This window comes from Terrapene carolina, unplaced genomic scaffold, assembly GCF_002925995.2.
Source record: "Terrapene carolina triunguis isolate 2854851 unplaced genomic scaffold, T_m_triunguis-2.0 Scaffold69, whole genome shotgun sequence".
In the NCBI taxonomy this organism is placed as follows: Eukaryota; Metazoa; Chordata; order Testudines; family Emydidae; genus Terrapene; species Terrapene triunguis.
Genome location: NW_020664420.1, coordinates 14,232,833 through 14,250,965, shown reverse-complemented (window position 1 = coordinate 14,250,965; position 18,133 = coordinate 14,232,833). Strand labels below are relative to the sequence as shown.

At 40.4% G+C, this 18,133-nt stretch overlaps 1 protein-coding gene across 1 annotated transcript; it reads right to left on the bottom strand.

Annotated features, from left to right (window-relative positions):
* Positions 1 to 11,807: 11,807 nt before the first annotated feature.
* Positions 11,808 to 17,555, bottom strand: ST8SIA3 (ST8 alpha-N-acetyl-neuraminide alpha-2,8-sialyltransferase 3). The gene is made up of 4 exons (XM_026649030.1): positions 17,377 to 17,555; positions 15,873 to 15,995; positions 13,021 to 13,578; positions 11,808 to 12,090 (listed from the first exon to the last, which is right to left on the bottom strand). Exons 1-4 carry the CDS (start codon positions 17,553 to 17,555, stop codon positions 11,808 to 11,810), a joined length of 1,143 nt encoding a protein of 380 aa, XP_026504815.1.
* Between the last annotated feature and the right edge of the window lie 578 nt (positions 17,556 to 18,133).

The following is an 18,133-nucleotide window of genomic DNA, read 5'->3' as shown; positions in this document are numbered from 1 at the left end:
GCCCATCATATTTAAGTCTATTGCAATATATAATGAAATGTATAAAGTATTATACTAAGAGCATTAGTGATTACCGTAGTTGAGATTTCTAATCTAACTTTTTGTTTAAGGGATTTGCTCATGGCCACATGAGGATTTAATGTCAAACTAAAAACCAGAAGCTTCTTACTCCAAATTTCAAGCTTTTTTCATTTGGGATCCAAAATCCTCCCACACTTGCTTGCGGGAATACATACAAATCCCACAATCCTTTGCAGGTACAAAGGCTCATGGGACTGTGTCAGTGCTTAAAGTACGTGTGTGTGTGTGTGTGTGTGTGTGTGTGTGGGAGGTCCATAAAGGGGTGCAGACTGAGTTAAAAATTAAAGTCATCATGATAATGGAACACTTTAAGCACTCTCTCAGCAAAACTGCTCTGCCTAAACTCTTTGTCTGCATGACTGACCTTTTTTAGATCACTTTATGCACTGGGTATGGTAATGCCAATGGCTTTGGGTGGAGACTCTGGTAATGTTTGGGGTGGACAATGAGGGGGCCATTGGAATTATGGGTGATACTGAGTTCAGGGCTGCTGGTTATGGGGCTGGTGCTGGGTGTCTGTGCCGAATGTAGAGATTGGGGTTGTGTCTGGTAGGGACAGGTGGGATTAGAGTGACCAGACAGCAAGTGTGAAAAATCGGGACGGGGGTGGGGGGTAATAGGAGCCTATAAAAGAAAAAGACCCAAAAATCAGGACTGTTCCTATAAAATCGGGACATCTGGTCACCCTAGGTGGGATTGTTCGGGAGGAGTGCTGGTGTTGGAAGGAGTGGTCACTTCTCCCCTTCTCACTGTGCTACCAACACAGAACTCAGCTCTGGGGGCGGCACCACACAAAGCTGTGGAGCTCCAGTGGGAGTGGATTGGAGGTGGACCGAGAACAAGGCAGGAATACAGCAATAAGGAGAAGAGGTATTCCTTCCCTCCTCTTAATTTACTCGCTGCCACCAGGTCTCAGTGTTCAAGGGTCTTTGAATGCTGTTTTCCCACTCAACCTGTGGGTTGTAAACCAGTGGATCGCTGTCACAAGCTACTTGTGGGTCAGATCCTATGAGCTGAGAAGCCATTTTGTTTTAAGCTGCGGAGAAGATGCACACTCTGCTCTTTCCCAGAGACTTTCCTTAGATTGAAATAGTATATTTTGCTCTTTGTATACAGAAAAACAATAGTTAGAACATGTGCATTCATTAGAAGTCAATTGTATGGGCTGGGATCTTTCTCAGCCAATCTGATCACTGCCACTTTATAAATGCTGAATTATTTATTTCACACAGGCATTAATCCAACCAAATATTTCAGAGAGTTAATTAGTTCTGAGTGCAGTGGGGGAGTTTTTGGTGTTGGTTAACATTGATTTAGCTGATGTAAAGTGTTTAAAATACTGTTGTATGTAGACTTTGCAGTGGATCGATAAGTACACTGCATAAATGGAAAAAATAAACAAATAAAATTCCATCTCCTGACATTTGAATAAAAAATTTGCCCCAAATTACTAAAGTCTTCACTAATCATAGGTGCCCAATTTGAGACAATCTGAGATTCAAAACCTGCAACTCCAGGTGAAGTCAATGGGAGCATTCAGCATCTTTGCAAATAAACACATTTCAAGTTGGGTGCCCACAAATGGAGACACCCAAAATTAGTGGGCACTTTTGTAAATGTTGGCTTTTGTCATCTCTGTTGTGCTCTGTAATTTAGAAAAATATTTCTATCCGAATATTGTAAACTGGGAAAAATAGTTTAGCTTTATTCATGCAAATAATCTGAATATATTTTAATTTCAATTAGAAAATAATCATTGATATTGAGATAGTGTATTAGCTGATCAGGGTCATTAGCATGACATTTAATTTGTGCTAATCAGCTTGAGGCAGTAAGTGTGTGAAAAAGATCACTGAGTTTGCAGTGATCAGAGCTACTGGTGGTAATTTTTTAAATCATTACTTCTGCATGAATTTAGTTCTTGGGAAGTATGTTGGTGTGATGATACACTCAGATATAACAGTCTTGGCATGGCATAAAACTCCAGCTAGAATAACAGAGAATAGACCTGACAAGCCTGAAGACTGTTTATTAAACAGAGTCGGTGCAGCAAGTGTTCCACATTAGCCCAACAATTTACCTCAACTTCTGACTTGGAGAGGCAACCTCCAGGGCTGAGAGGTTAGTTCATCCGCTATTGTCATAGGAGCTCAAGCACTCAAAAGAAGGATGGCCTTGGAGTTAAGGCAGTAAACTAGGATTCATGAAAGCAGAGTTCAATTCTTGTCTCTGCCACGGACTTCCTGTGTGTGTTCTTGGACAAGCCATAGTATTTGTTCAGTTAGACTATTGGGATGGCACCTGTCCTTTCCAGTGTGTTTGAACAGCACCTAGCACAATGGGGTCTGATCTCAGGTGAGCTTGTAGGTGCTACTGGAATACAAATGATAATAACAACCCTGAAAACTACTGAGCATCCTCAACTCCTATTTAAACCAATGGTTCTTAGGGATGCTTACCAACTCAGTCCTTGGTCTCTCAGATAAAACTGTTTAAAAAGATACCATTTTTATAGTCTTGTGGACACTTGTCTACTATGTACTGGACTGAGGAAATCAACTCTATTGTGCTTAGGCCACTGAACACGTATAGGTGTTTGGTCACTTTCCTCTTGAGATGAATCCACATCAATGACCTTGAAGTGAAAAGCTACATATCCCATTATCAGTCTCTTGAGTCGCCCAGTAAGAATTGAATTTTTATGTGTGTAGCCTTTAGATGTTAAAATCAGATCCAAAGAAGACATACTATTGTATAATTTGTTCTCAGATACTTCTGTGCCTATCTTGTATCCTGCAAAATATAAAATGCTTTTTGATTAAAATTATGTTAAGGAATTCAATACAGTGTTAGCATCTGACACAGCTCAAGTAGTCAAAAGCAGGACTACAAACTACAAACAGTTAAAAAAATATAGGAAGGAAGAAATACACACTGCTGAGTTTCACAGATTTCCAATGCACAATAAAATATTTTATTTAAAAACAATGCATTCAATATTGTGTTTTGGCACGTGAGTCAATGTTGCAGGCACATTCACACCGAACAATAACATTGTGAAAAGATTCAAAATGAATCATTGCGTTTCCTCCCCTCCCCCCCCAAACTACAGTCACAATAAATATGCAGGATTCCTCTACAAAAGGAAACAGGTTCCTTGTTCACAAATATGACAACATATTTACATGTACATTACACTGTGCAGGCCACATTCAAATCTCAGATGTGTGGCCACATCGAGTACATATTAAGTAATGCCCTGGGGCCTGATCCTGATCCCACTGAAGCCAATAGTGACTTCAGTGGGAGCAAGATCAAATACCAGCTTTTGCATGCAACACATTTTGCAACATGTGCAGCTTTGCACGCCATTCACCTGAGATTATATCCTGGCCCATAATGGACATTAATACTATTTTAAAAATAAATAATACTTCTAATATGGCCATTAACTAATAAATGCTTTGTTACAATTATGGCAGATCTGTTTTTAATTTTTTTATTATTATTTTTATGTTTTTTAGTGAAAACAACTCCATCAAGCATTGAACTGCATGGTCATTAGAATAAAGACACATTCATTTACAGAAAACCTGCTTTCAAAATCATTTCTTTTTGCAGCCTCCATTCACAGTTAGTTATATTTCACAATCCTCACTTTTTGGTATACTCAACTGTTAAATAAACAAAGTGATAGCCAGAATGACTTTTTTCGTGTGCCCTACGTACATGTAATATTCACTGAAAAAATGATAGGTACTAAAATGTTAAATAAAGATATATAAAGTAACAGAAGTAGTACACATACATCTCCAATTTTTATGTACAGTTTTGTTTTATGTTTTACTGCTCTCCTGCCCAATCCCAAATATACAAGCTAGCATCTAGATTAGCACTGCTCCTGTGTTACACTCTCACATTTCTTTGTGAGTTTACACTTGCATATCCTCATACCTTCACAGGTCTTCTTTATAGGTGGATGGCTTATACTCACTGAGAAAGGAAATAGGCATGCAGTTGCTCACATAAATTCAGTCACTGACTTTATTGGAAGCAGGACAGGCCTTTATGGACTGTGCAACGGTATCACAAACATCAACAAGTCCTGAGGTGATCAGAGCTAAGATCTTAAAACTTTAGCTCAAAAGAGCTTAGGCCCCCTATTTATAGATCAAATTCACCCTAATGGATATCGTGCGTGGAAAGCCCTCTGCGGCACCACAGTCAATACTGCCCCAGAACAGCATCCATCCCAACATTGTGCTCACCTAGAGACCTTATAACCCTATCCTACCTTGTCTCCATTTGCAACCTGTCCCATGGTAGGCATTCTACCCTCATGAGACAGGGCTGTATTGGTTTTGAACAGTTCATGCCCTTCTCCTTGGAACCAGTAACTATGATTCAATATTTTAAACAAAAATGTTTTGAAAATGACACACATCTGCATACAATGTCCTATATCTATGCCTTTCTAGCGAGACATTCACTTGTATTACTGCATATTTACCCTTCGCCCTCAGAAATCCATTTAGATTGATATAGACAAGAAGGAATTCAGATTGCAAGAGAAAGGCAGGAAGAGTGTAGCCAACAAGATAACAAATGTAGGCATGATTTACCCTCCTCAACACCTGGGGTGGGGTGCAATTTTTGTCACTTGACACTCAAAGAATCTGATCGGCTGGAGGAAAGCAGCTGGACGAGTTGCTTTAATTTATGTGGGGTCTCCCTGTCAGTCTGCTTGGGAGATGTGGTGAGTCAGCACACTTATTGGGTGCTCCGGGCCCTGCGCCTTCCCAGTTCAACCCCATTCATTTGTTTGTCTTGGCTTTGATCTCTCCATAAAACACAACCAGAGTCTGCCACAGGGAGTAGTCATGGAGTCAGGTGCTAACTACTCACTGTAAAAGTGGCAGAATCTGGACCTTCAATGACTTTGGCTTGTGAACACTGAGGTGTCAAACAGGACCTTTGACTCTTTTCAGGTTCACCCCCCTGAAAAGGGTTACATGGGCCATGAATGAGACACAATAGGAAAAGGACACTGATCTCAATCCTGCAGTCCTGACACAGGCAAAACACCTGCTGTTGTCAAAGGGAGTTTACCAGCACAGATACTTCTGGATCAGGCTCTTAATGTGAGTTTCTCCAAACAAACTAATTTGAAATTGGAGATTTAGGACAAGGAGAGGGGCTTGATCCTGCCCTGAATGAATCATATGGGAGTCTTTCCATTCACTCCAATGAGAAGAGTATTGGCCCCCAAAATAGTGTTCCTTTTAATTTGCATAATAAATCCAGTTATTTTTGTCTCTAAACAAAAGCAGATTTGAAATACCATCTAGAAAAACAGAAGGATACAAGTAACACATTGTTTTAAAGCATGGTTTCCACATTGCAGCAAACTTGAACAAAGAATATTGATACCAAAAAGCAATTTTCTTTGGGCCTTATTGTGTCATTGATTTTGAAGCAGAACTCCCCGCTGAAATCGATGGCTCTGAAATGTTCAATGGGGCTCTGAAAAAACAATGGGGAGTTATGCGTAAAAATCAATGGTATGATATGGCCCTTTGTCAATAATTTTCTGAATTCCTGTTTCTGATATTTAAAGATATTTGTGTTTCACACTTAGCACCTAGTGCCTCTTTCTCCCTGCTATAGCATCACAGTAGTGCTTATCAAACCACAGTCCGTTTTCAAGGGCAAAATTCTCCTGTCAAGTGCCCAGAGTGAATCTCACCCCTGATAGTCTGCTCTTGGGAGTTCTTTTCCTGTGGAGAGAGCAGAACTTGGAGTCTAGTTCCACTGCATAACTTCACTGCAAGGGAGAGTGGGGAGTGAGAAACAGGCTGTAAGGGAGGCAACATTTGTTTAAACTAAACAAATTCAGCCCTGGTATAAGTGGCACAATTCCATAGTCTACTTCCTTCAACAATTAGGGATATAGTTTCAGAAGAGTGACCTCCCTTTTACAGAGCCGTTTGTTCCCATAATTTTTGCACTTGCAATTCATTTTGTGGGTGCAAAAGAGCAGGCACAGAAACAGAATCCAGCCCTCAGATGAAAATAATAGCAAGCAAAATTATAAGGAAAAAAACCTGGAGATTACAGCTGTGTGGAGATTGGAATTTCCACTTTGCAAAGGATTTTGAGTTTTCAAAATTTGTTCTGATAAAGAAAGAAAACTGAACATTTCAGAATTCTGTGCAAAAGAAAATTTCAGAAAAAAAAGAATTGGGGCTGAATGAAATCTTTTGTTTCAATTTTGGCTTTTTACTTTATATCATATTATAATATATATGTAATATATAATACAAAATATAAAATTGAAACAAACACCAAAACATTTTGTTCTGAAAATGTCAAAATGGGACATTTTAACATTTTAGAAACTTTTTTCCTTTTTTTTTTCTACACAATTTCATGAAGCATTTTGATTTCAAAGGAACCTCTTTTTCCAATGGAAAATGGTTCCACTGAAGTTTTTCTGACTAGCTCTACTGGAGAAATAAATCCACTTTCTGAACAGGAAATGGTAGAGCAGTGCGGAACAAAACTCCAGATCAGGACACCAACCCAAAATAGAGATTCATATCCAAATGTTGCCACTATGCTAAACAGTGGAATTCACAGTGAACTTTGATAGCATGGGACCCCATAGTGAAGTGGTTTAGGGCTGAAATTATTTCAATACACTGAAATGTACCAGAAGAAGTTTTGGATCTAGAGAATTTCTGCTTGGAGTGATGCTGCACTGTGAAAAAATGATGACTTTATTATAAGAAGATCCACTGCATTTTAAAAGATTCTGATACTCTTATTCAGATTCAGTTATACCGTACTCCATGAGTATTCCCATTGAAGTCAATGGAAAGAAGACAGTGGAATAACCCATGCAGTAAGGTGATCTTAAACTAGAAAAAAGGTGTTGGAATCTGGCCCTAAATAGATTGTTCCCCTTTGTGAAAATGTCTCTTGAAGATGCTCTATGTGACTGGATGGAAAGAACATTCATTTAGACATTCATTTAGACGAGTGCATATTTGCTTGTGATTACATCTAATTAAATTCATTAGTAATCTAAACTTATACATAACTATGTACCTAACTTGCACATAACTATGTTATGTAAACAAAGTACAGTAGCCAAACATTGACATTGTTGGCCAATATAATTTCTTATTGTTGAGAGCCAGCAACTGAAAAATATATACAACATATTGGCCTCAGCATTAAAACAAATATGATGCTAATTGTTCATATTTACTTAATTAGATTAAAATTATAGTTTCCCACTGTTTAAATTAATAATCCATCACTTAATTAAAATGCCAGCTACCAACTATGAACCCTCCTGCAATATTTCCTGTTCTCCAGTGATTGAGTTCCACACAGTACAAAATATGATACAATGTTTATAGAATTAGGTGTGTATTGGTGGCTGTGTGTGTATATTAAGTTAAACTAAGAATATTCTATTATACATAGCAGTGAATTAAGAATGGACTTAGCTTCCATAGTGAACACACACATACTGTACAATCCAATAGTAAGGTACATTGGAAAAGATTAATTGACGTTCCTAGTTAATAATTAGTGCAGAACCCTACCCTTCATAATTCTCATTCTTTCTTTTTGAAAAATATGTAAATAATGTTTTCACCTTCCTTAGACACAGGCACCCAGAAAAAGACAATTGCTCAGAACTTAATTCTTGGGCTGTTGCTCCTCTCTTACCCATTCTGCATCCCAAATTGCGATAACTGGGCTTACAAATTTACCTGAATTGTGAGTTCCATTGTAAAAAGTCAGTGTAAGTTCATAAGATGTCACAATAGCAACAAATGTTGATGGGAAAAGGTACGAAATGGAGAAAGACTGAATTAGTCCATACAAAAAGGCCTACTGCTATAACTCAAGGACTGTGTTAAGATCCTGCTTGTAAGCAAGAAAAGTGTGGAACCAGAAATTAGTGAACCAAAATTGTTGTGCCAGAAGTAGGCCTAATTGGTGGACGAAATAATGAGGGATAGTGTCCACCCACTATTCCTTTTTGGGGTCCTTAAAAGAAAAAGACTTTGGGGAGAAAAATTGCTACTGAAACAAGCTTCACCATCATGGCTGCCACCCCACCATCTCCTGGACCCCTGGGTCTTCATCATCCTGATCTTGAGAGATGTCCTGACCAGACCAGGCCAGAGAGAGAGAGACCCAGAACACATCACCACCTCTACTTGGCTCCAGCTGAATCCCAAACACCATCTGGGATGAAATAGGATCAAACTTTAACAATAGTATCAGGAACAACAGCTCCAGCCCATCTCAACTATCTTCATCAATTTTTTCCCAAAAGGACAGTTATTACCATTTTTGGTACCATCTAATGACTATCAAACAAAGATTTTTCTTCCTTCTAAAAATTCTCTTCAGCTAAAGGGAAAGAGAACAAGGGATGTTGTTAACATGAAAACCTTACTTAATACTTTACATTTTGCATCCTTTAATTGTTTTTCTCTCTTTGCTGTATCTTTAATAAAAGGTTAAAAGGGATATTTAATAATGTGGTTGCCACGATACTAAGCAGGCTGAGGTTTCTGTATACCAAACCCCAAACCTTGTTTAACACTGTTTAATATTGGACAGTGACTGGGTTATACCATAGCAATCACACCCACAGTGTAACATGGCAGATTAGGAGTTACAAGGGATAGGTCCAATCCTGAAGACCTTTACTCATCTGACTTCACTAGGACTAGTCAGAAGGTAGAGGTTTGCAGGGCTGGGCCCTAGCTCCTTAACCTGGGTATATCGTAGTTTGTAAGCTCTTTGGGGGCAGGGACTGTCTTTTTGTCCTGTGTTGGAACAGTGGCTAGCACAATGGAGAACTAATCCCTGATTGGGGACCCCACATGCTATTGCAATGCAAATAATAAATAAAATAGCAATAATTAATCATATGGAGCCATGATACATTGGTACCTCACCATTATGAGGCCACTTAATAACAACACCTGTAATAAGTAAAACTCTAGTGTATGAATTCTTAAGAATACCGAGCAGGACAGACAAAGATATCAGGAAAGCAGATGCAGGCTTCCATAACTGGGCAAGAAACTTTAGCAATAATGCGATTTCTAAACAGGAGAGTGTGAAGTCACATTAACACTATGATGGCATATTCTATACTCTGTGAGTTTGGATATAGGCTAACCTCCTCCTGAACACTTTCAGTTTTAAGTTTCTATTTACAAAACAAACCCAGGAAATTGTTGGTGATTTATGTCCTCTCCACCAATCAAAGAAGAATTTTGAAAATGGTTTTAAAACTCTTGCTGTTTCAGGATCTCCATTCAGTGAATGGGGCTGGCGTCCTTCACTGGTGGAAATACCACTTTAAGAACACTGCATAGCACAGGCTGAGTTTGATGATGCAAAGTCAGCTGGATAGAATTTGCTTTTCCACCAGAGGCATTGGGATTCAGAATTTTTTAAAGTTGTTGCAAGGTGGCTCCGTGCTCCCCTCACATGGGAATCCTGAGAGAGGTGAAAGCTTAGAAATGGAGCTAACACTCCCATTAACCTGATTAGGGCCAGAATTTCACCCTAACTCTCAGGCAGATTTTCACTCAGAAAAGAACTCAGGGAGAAATTCCTATTGAAATCAAAGGCAAAACTCCCACTGAGTTCATTAGGGTCAGCATTTCACCATGGATGCTTAGGGGAGTATGCCAAATAAAGCAGTGGTCCCCATTTCCATCCTTCTCCAGTCCTGGCATGGCCATCTCAAGCCAAGGTGCAGAGGTTTCAGTGGATTCCATGGAGGAGGGAGACCATTCCTCACTGATTAGAACATTATTTATATTACCCTGGAGTTTTCCATTCTTAAATTCTATTTTTACTTTGTAGATGAATCTTTGAAAAATTAAGATAGCAGCATGTGTGGTGTTTTACATCATTATCACAGATACCTCCAGGGCTTAGTTATTCTTCACTTAAAGCCATACAAAATAATATAAAATTGTTAGAATATTTTGAAGTATAATGGTTTTAATTTAAAAATATTAGAATCAATTGGCCTGAGACATAATGGCCAACGTTTTCAAACTTAGGCCCCGAAAGTTAGGTCCCTACATAAGTTGCCTGATTTTTAAAGTGGTTTAGAAACCTGCATCTCCCATGGACTTCAGTGAATGTTTAATTACCTAAATATGGAATTAGGTGATTAACTTTTGGCACCTAAATTTGAAAATTTTAGCCAGTAATTTTAATCTGTTCCCATTGTTGGCATTGATCTTATCCTCACTGCTCCCAAATAAAAAACCTATCAAAGATTTTTGTTGAATTATGTTTCATCATTACACTTTTTTTTTTAGACATAACTATATACACTTGTTCAGGAGCAATGTAATGGTTACCCTGGTTTCTGCACATCTTTTTTAGGGGGACATGGAGGGGGAGCAACAGGATGGGGTATAGTATTTCCAGTATGGATGCCACTTTTGGAACATAACTCAATGTATCACCCGAACACGTAGAATAACTATGCTTGAGGTACAGTAGAACTAAAAGGAAAAAGAAACAATGTATGTGAAAATCTAATTTCTATCTTGAACCCTGATCCTGTAATGAGATCTGCATGGGTGGACTCCAGAGGCCGCACAGAGCTCATTGCAGGACTAGGGCTTTGGTTGGTAGTGCAATGGGCTATGGAGTAGAAAACCCATTTCTTGCAGTGGCTTTAGAATATGTGGGTTAGACTTGTGAAGACTGGGAGTGCAGCAACAACACTGATGAAGGGGAGTTTAGGAATAGAGGAGCCTAGGTCAAAGAGACTATTACAAACTGTGCTCCTCCTCCAAAGGATCTATATTCCTAAAATCACTGTCAGCCCCCTTTGGGGATGTTTGGATAGGATTAGGAAGGGCCTCCTCATCACATAATAGAATTTTTAAAAAAAACTGTATTATTAATCTTGATACATTAATTTTAAAATCAAACAGCCAAATTCTGTTACACTGATGTTAATGACAACATTCCCATAGATTGAAATGGGTCCGTCTCTAGGATTTGTCTCAAACTGAATTAAAACACTGAAGTAACCTAAGAACAATTTATGTATCTAGTTATGACAAGGCCCATCACTTTAATGCTATTCCTAGGAAAATGTAAAATACAAGACCACAGATCATATGCAAGCTGTGAAAATCAGAGTCCATTCTAAAGAACTATAACTTGATAGTAAATGGAAATGTTAATTAGCTTTCTCCAATTAGCCATGGCAACATGTGTATGTTTCACTACTAACAGTAATAGCTGTAAGATAAGCAAAATATTTTAAACGAACGGTTCTAATTCTAATCTGCATGGAACATTAAAATTTGTAGGTTAGAGGCATTTAGTGTAATGTTAAAATATATATATGAAAATATTTTAAAACATGTATTTAGTAGCATATCTATAAATGCAAAATATCTATCTTAAAGAGTTTAAACTTTTCTGGTCCATGAATAGTGTCAGTACATTTTGATAAACACTTCTGCATTGCTAAATATGCTGAAACTTTTTGATGAGCTGTGATAAGGGCGATTAAAAAGCATTTTTATATTATGGAAAATATTTTAGGTTTTTTTCTTTTTTTTTTAGAATTATATTTTAAAGAATGTTTAATTCATTTTTGGGCACTTTTTAAACAATCATTTGGCACTTCAAGTTTTAAGTTCTTAGGCACAATGTGACAAAGTCAGTTTAGTTAGTCCTTCACCATGCATTTTGTAGAGCAGCTGGAATTCTGCAGGCAGCTGGTGGGACTCCTGCCACTTGGTAGTGAACTTTGTTCCTTTTTTATCGTAGTAATGGTATGGGAGGTCTTCCCTGGTGTTAGGATCAAATCCAAATGGCCAAAACCCATACAAGTGGATCTCTTCACATATTGCAGAAGCAAGAGTATACATAAGAATACCTGTGCTCAGTCGCTTGGGTGACAAATGTTTATTTTTCCAGTACCTGTGAAATAATAAGCAGAGGCTGATTCAGGTACAAATTCTGTATATGACGATTTATAAGAAAACAGGATGGTGGGTGGAGAATGTCAATATTCATAAGTGATCATATGAATAATATTAGGGTTACTATTCAGGTTAGGCCTTATTAAAACAGCATGAGTATAACATACTGTTACTGAAAACGCTATCCTTGCACAAGTTTATCACAGACTTTTTTGTGCCTCTCTGCAATGGTGCCCATTAGGACATCGGTTTGTTAGTCCCCAATCCTGCAAAGTATTCCCTGTCTGCAGAAAGATCCCTTCACTTTTGCAGAACCCCACTGACACCATCTGGGCTATACATGGGCTTCCGTTTGCCTATGTGAAGGCAACTGCAGGATCATGGTCTTAGGGTTAAATTAACCCTTGTGCAGACAGCCATTACAAGGCTATGCACTACTTATGCCAGTATTATTGCATTGCATTTACAGTCTTCAACCTGAACAAGAGTGCCTAGAATTTAAACTACTCTGAACTGCAACCCTGCTTATGTCAAGTCACCTTGTTTATATGATGACTTTGGCTATAGGCTGGCTTATAATACTTACAGCAAAGGTTGATAGTGCTCTAGTGCTATATTCATTGTGTGATTCACCCTTGTGCAGTGGGACAGCACAAAACCCACGCAACCACTTACATCCCACTTATGCTGAACTAAATGCCACATTGACCTTGTGCTACTCTTTTGCACGGGTGGGAATTTCACCTTAAGGGAGCAATTGTGCTTCTCATTGGAAGTCAATGGCAAAACTTCAATTGCCTTCAATGGGAGCAGGATTAGGTCCTAACCTTTAGACATTGTACATCAGGTGAATTGTGAATGAAAAATCAATAAAGTAGTTGATTAGTGATATATGTTTCAATGAGTGAAATACATGAAAAATACAAACCTGTTGACATGCTGCATTATATTTCCTGGCCAAGCCAGCTGGACCTTTAATTGCCCTCTATGCTCAACAAAGAAGTCAACCAATGTTCTTGTAACAGTTGCTGAAGTGTGGAAGAAAAAAGCTGGGATCCAAAGAATGGCCCCATCAAGCTTTTTTAAACTTAGAAAAAAGTTATTGCGATCCTGAATGGTCAAAAGATTGTTGTAATACTTTTCCAGGATGCTGGGATTGAAGGTTGTAAGGTTGGTTTTCCTTCCAACATCTTTTTGGAAAGCCTCAGTTGGAGCAAAGTTGCAACGAAAAACAAAATCAGACTTATCTATTTCTTGTCCACACTGACTCCCTGTAAGGATTCCACTATTTCCAACAACAGCACAAATGTTATAATGCTTATTCAAGACAGGTGAGACATCTGGAAGCAGTGATCTGAAGTTATTGCTAATAGAGAAAACATACTTATGGCTGGAATAATCATAATGCATCAGCTGTCCAATCCGAACACTATTCTTGGTCAAAGAAAAATTTTTTATTACATCAACATGCTGGAGAATTCCTTGCCTAAAATAAAATACAAAAAAAAAAAAAGAACAAAAAACAAAAAACATTTCATTATATTTCTCTCCTTTATACAAAATAGAGGTTTTCTTTCTTATGTCATGATTGGTTTTATTTAAAACAACTGGAATAAAGTTATTCCAGCTGAGGGTTGCAATGCAACAGCTTTCAAATGGATATGAACTGACAAAAGTTGTGAGACCAGATCCTCAAACCTTCATAACTCCACTGACTTTAATGGAGGATGCTGATTTGCATCAGCTGAGGATCTGGCCCAGAATAATACCGACATTATAATACTTGATTAATTCTTAAATTTGAGGCATACGATTGTAACTGTGTACTGTTTACATGGGATGAAATTCACTGCTGTGCAGAGCCTCAGCAAAAAGACTAAATCCTATTTAAACCCTAACTTGAGGGCAATGCCTGGGCCTTGTACTGATCCTCTGGATAGGAGTAAATTTCACCCATGGTAGTGAACAGAAGTGCTTTGGTGAGACTGGATAGCTCTCATATGCCAAGATGTACTTAAAACAAAATGAAGCAGTCAAGAATACTCAATTGTATTAACAGTAATGTAGCTAAATTTTTAATACAAGTGCTTCTTGTACCTCATTAAGAAGCTTTGAGTCACAAAACAAATGACATTCAACTGTCTCCCCTTACGTAAACATAATACCGTAATCTCTCATTTGGACAAGCAAACTGGAATTTTTAAAAGGGCTATTATGAATCCTAAAAACACTCTGGAATTTCGCCTGCAGTGGATAAAACTAGAAAATGAACCATTACTGCTTTATTTGCTCATGTTTATGAAAAACAAACAACTTCTCTTCCAGCTCACCATCCTCAAATGTCTAAGCATTAATGGAATCCCAGTGGGTACCCTAATTATGGTCTATTGCTAACAGACAAATGCAAGGCAGATCTTGAGGCATTAACTAACATCAACATAGAGGTGCAGCTGAGCTATTTATTAAAGGGTAGACTGTGCTGCAAGAGCATAGGCCATAGTGGTGGCACATTGTGATGTCATTCCAGGAACACCCAAGGGAAGAACCACAATTTCCTCTCTGCTCCTCTCCGGCCCCTGAAGGGTTGTAATTTAGTGTTGGGCTATACCAGCCACAAATTATTTTCCACAGCCCCACACTGCCTCATCTGCTGTGTTGACTAGAGACCAAAGAGTAGAGGGAGTGGAGCCAAAGTTCACCACTTCTCCTATCCATTCCAAGGAAACAGTTAGTGGACACATTGCTCAGCTCTCTCCTTTGTGCCAAAACCCATTACCAGGTGGGCTGCATAGGGGTGTTAAGAAAGTTCTTACTCCTCTGCCTGGTTGTGTAATCCAAGCCACAATCTAGCCTTTAAAAACACTGGGCAATTTTCAGGCAAAATTTGTATTCTTATAATGTTATTGGCCCAGATTGTGGCATTAATCTCTAAGCAGAAATTTCCATGATCAAGATCAATGGCTAAACACATATATAAGTAAAGAAAGAAAGAAGACTGGCCCATCATTTACCAGCATTAGTATCACAAGTTGAAGAAGAGCATCAATGATAGACTAAAAGGCATTTCACCTAATATTAAATTCTTGCAAATGTTGAGTTTTGAAGAAATGAAGGGAACTGAGGAATAATTTCCATTGCCATGTTGTCATCTTGTTAAATGGAATTTGGTGAAGTTGAGGTGAAAATCATTATGGAAAGAATTAATTTTAATTGGATCAGAAATGTTTCCATCATGTTCTCCATGTTTTAGACAACCAGAAACAGCTATGGTTATAAAGAAAGAGCTAGTCTGCATTTTACGGAATTACTGGTTGCTAATTGGCTGAGAAGTTCCACTAAAACATTTTTTTGTATTTTAATAAATATAATATTTGATAAATTATATATTGATTCTTAATTTTTTTAAATTCTCTTGAAATAATAGCAAATTAATTATCATTTTGATAAACCTGGTCACATCCCATTAGTATAACAGTAATATTCCATTGCTGTAAAACAGCTTCTGTTCTTTAATGAAATAATAAATTACCCTAAGACAGTGATGTATTTTATTTTGTATATTTTTTTAAACACTTCACCTTGTTGGGAAATGTTCGGACTCACTCTTTGTCTCAAGAGTTCTGGCAAGTTACTCAGAGTTCAGTATTTATAATTGCCTGATTATATTTTCTAAATATAGACCAACCACAGGTACATAGGGAGAGGGATAATTGCACTACATGGGGCTAGACTAGAGCCCCATGCCTAAGAAAACAGTCCCTTGGTTTGATTCTCTCTCACCTTTGATGTAAGAATGCTGTTCTATTAAACGTCCATTTGGAAGGCTTTTCCTGCAGCTCGTGTGTCAAAGAATTTGTAATTGGTACAAATGAAGGGTCCAGAAACTTCAGTGCAAACTGGGACCTGAAAAATGAGCACGCACGCAGGTACACACACGGAATTAACAAATTGTTCAGGGCTGAGTTTAAAGATTCTGTCTGTTTTAGTGCGGATGACTTAATGGGCAGGGAACTAACTGAGCAAAATCTCCATTTCCCCCGTCATAGTCTGGTCTCCCTGTTTAAATCAATCTGAACGGAGGGGAAGAGAGACTTTACACATTTCTGTGCACTGCAGAATTCATAAAATGGCGGTCAAAAATATTACCGTGCTGGAATTGAAATCAAATAGATGGGCAGGTTCAGAGCGTAAATCAGCACCACGGACAGCGATCGACCAGCAGGCAGTCTCCAGCAGCTAGCCCCGCTCCCTGGGCCTGGGTTGTTATGATAAGAGGGTTCTGCCTGTTCATTTCATCCTGCTTTCCTCTCTCTTTTCTCTCTCCGACCCCCCCCAGCCTCAGAAACTCCAGCAGTTTAACAACTCTCCTTCCCTCTCCACCAGAGTGTCCCGCATTTCTCTGAGGGATTTGGCTTGTAGTCTGCCCTTATTCAGAAAGCTCAGCACTGTAGGGGAGGGAAGGGAATCTCTCTTCATGTGTTCCTAAGAAGATGCAACGGGCTTTGCACACGAACTGCATCAGCCAGCACACAGCGTTTTTACAAGGAGTTCCAGCCCCACCGATATGACCCAGACCCGTTCGCCTCTCGTCAGGCTCAACCCCTCGGATTTCCGGGGGATGCTGCAGCGTGGTCCCCTCGGTACCCCCATCAAGTGCAAAGCAGAATCCAAAGCGCCATGCGAGATGGGGATCTGAGCCACTTTTTCTCTCTCTCCAGCTGAAGAACAGCAGGCTGGGGAGGAAGGAGAGCTGGGAACCGCTCTGGGTGCTGGGGGTCCAGAGAGCATCTTGTGCCCTGAGCCTGGAGCCCTCTGCCGGGAGTGGCTTTGCGCTGGACCCGGGGCTGGAATCTCCCTGGTGGGGGGAATTGCAAAGGGGGGAGGGTTGCAAGGGAAGACGTCTGGGGGGGGGACTCCCAGCCTTTCCCCACCTCAATTCAGGGGACCAGGGCGCCTGCGCCATTAGCTCGCCCCCTGGAATATATATGAACCGGGCGTGGAGCCACCATAATGATCATCAACTAACATGAGCCTTTCCCCCAGGTCAGTCAGCAGCATCCTCCCCACCACACAGACCAAGGGGCCCTGTGGTTTTGGCCACTGGTGTGAGAGCCCAGAGCAGAGCGAGCACATCGATTGACTCGCAGGGTGTTGTTTCATTTTAAAAGCAACGATCAAAGGGTGCCTGGGCGAACGGGGAGAGCCAAGATGCAAGACTCCCCCCCCTCCTCCCCCGTGTGCATCCATCTGCCTTAAAACGGAGCAAGAAACAGCAGGCACTTACCTGAATCCAGCATGGAACATGTACATTCTGGGCACCCCCGAGCTGGCATATCTGGGAGTGGTGAAGATATTGTCCTTTTTCAGGGACACGTAGCTGATGAGGGATAAGATCAGCAGAGCCACGCTGAGCATCACCAGCCCCAGCACACTAGCCACCCGGACCATTTTGCAATTTCTCATGCCTGGGAAAGCAATGGAGTTGCAAGGGGTGGGGTGGGGTGGGGGGATGGGATGGGGGAGAAGCTAGAGAAACCGGCCCATTGGCGTTACAGCGAGCGAGCTGCGATGGCGCTGTGTGTGTCGCGGGGGGAGGGCGGGGGAGGCAACTCCGAGAGACAATCCGGAGCCACGGGAGCTGCGAGCGGGCACGAGGCAGAATTACAAATAAAATGGAGGGTTCGGAGCTGCAGGCGGCGCTGAAATGGCAGCCGGCTGCGCGGGGACGCCGCTGCCCCTCAGGCCAGGCCCGTTCCCGCCGGCGGGGCAGGGGGTAGAGCGTTACCGGGCCGGCACCGGCGGGCATTAATGAACCTTAATCTCCCAAACAGCCTGTGGGGAGCGGCGCTAATGAACGTAGGAGCCACGGTGGCCACATGCTGCCTGGTGGGGCTGCATTCAGATGGGTGGGGAGGGATGCAGATAGCTGCAGGCCCCGCGCCTTCCAGCAGAACCCCCCCTCACACCGCCCGAACCCCCCCGTTCCCCACGCCCGAACCCTCCCCACGCCCGAGCCCCGCTCACACCGCCCGAACCCCCCC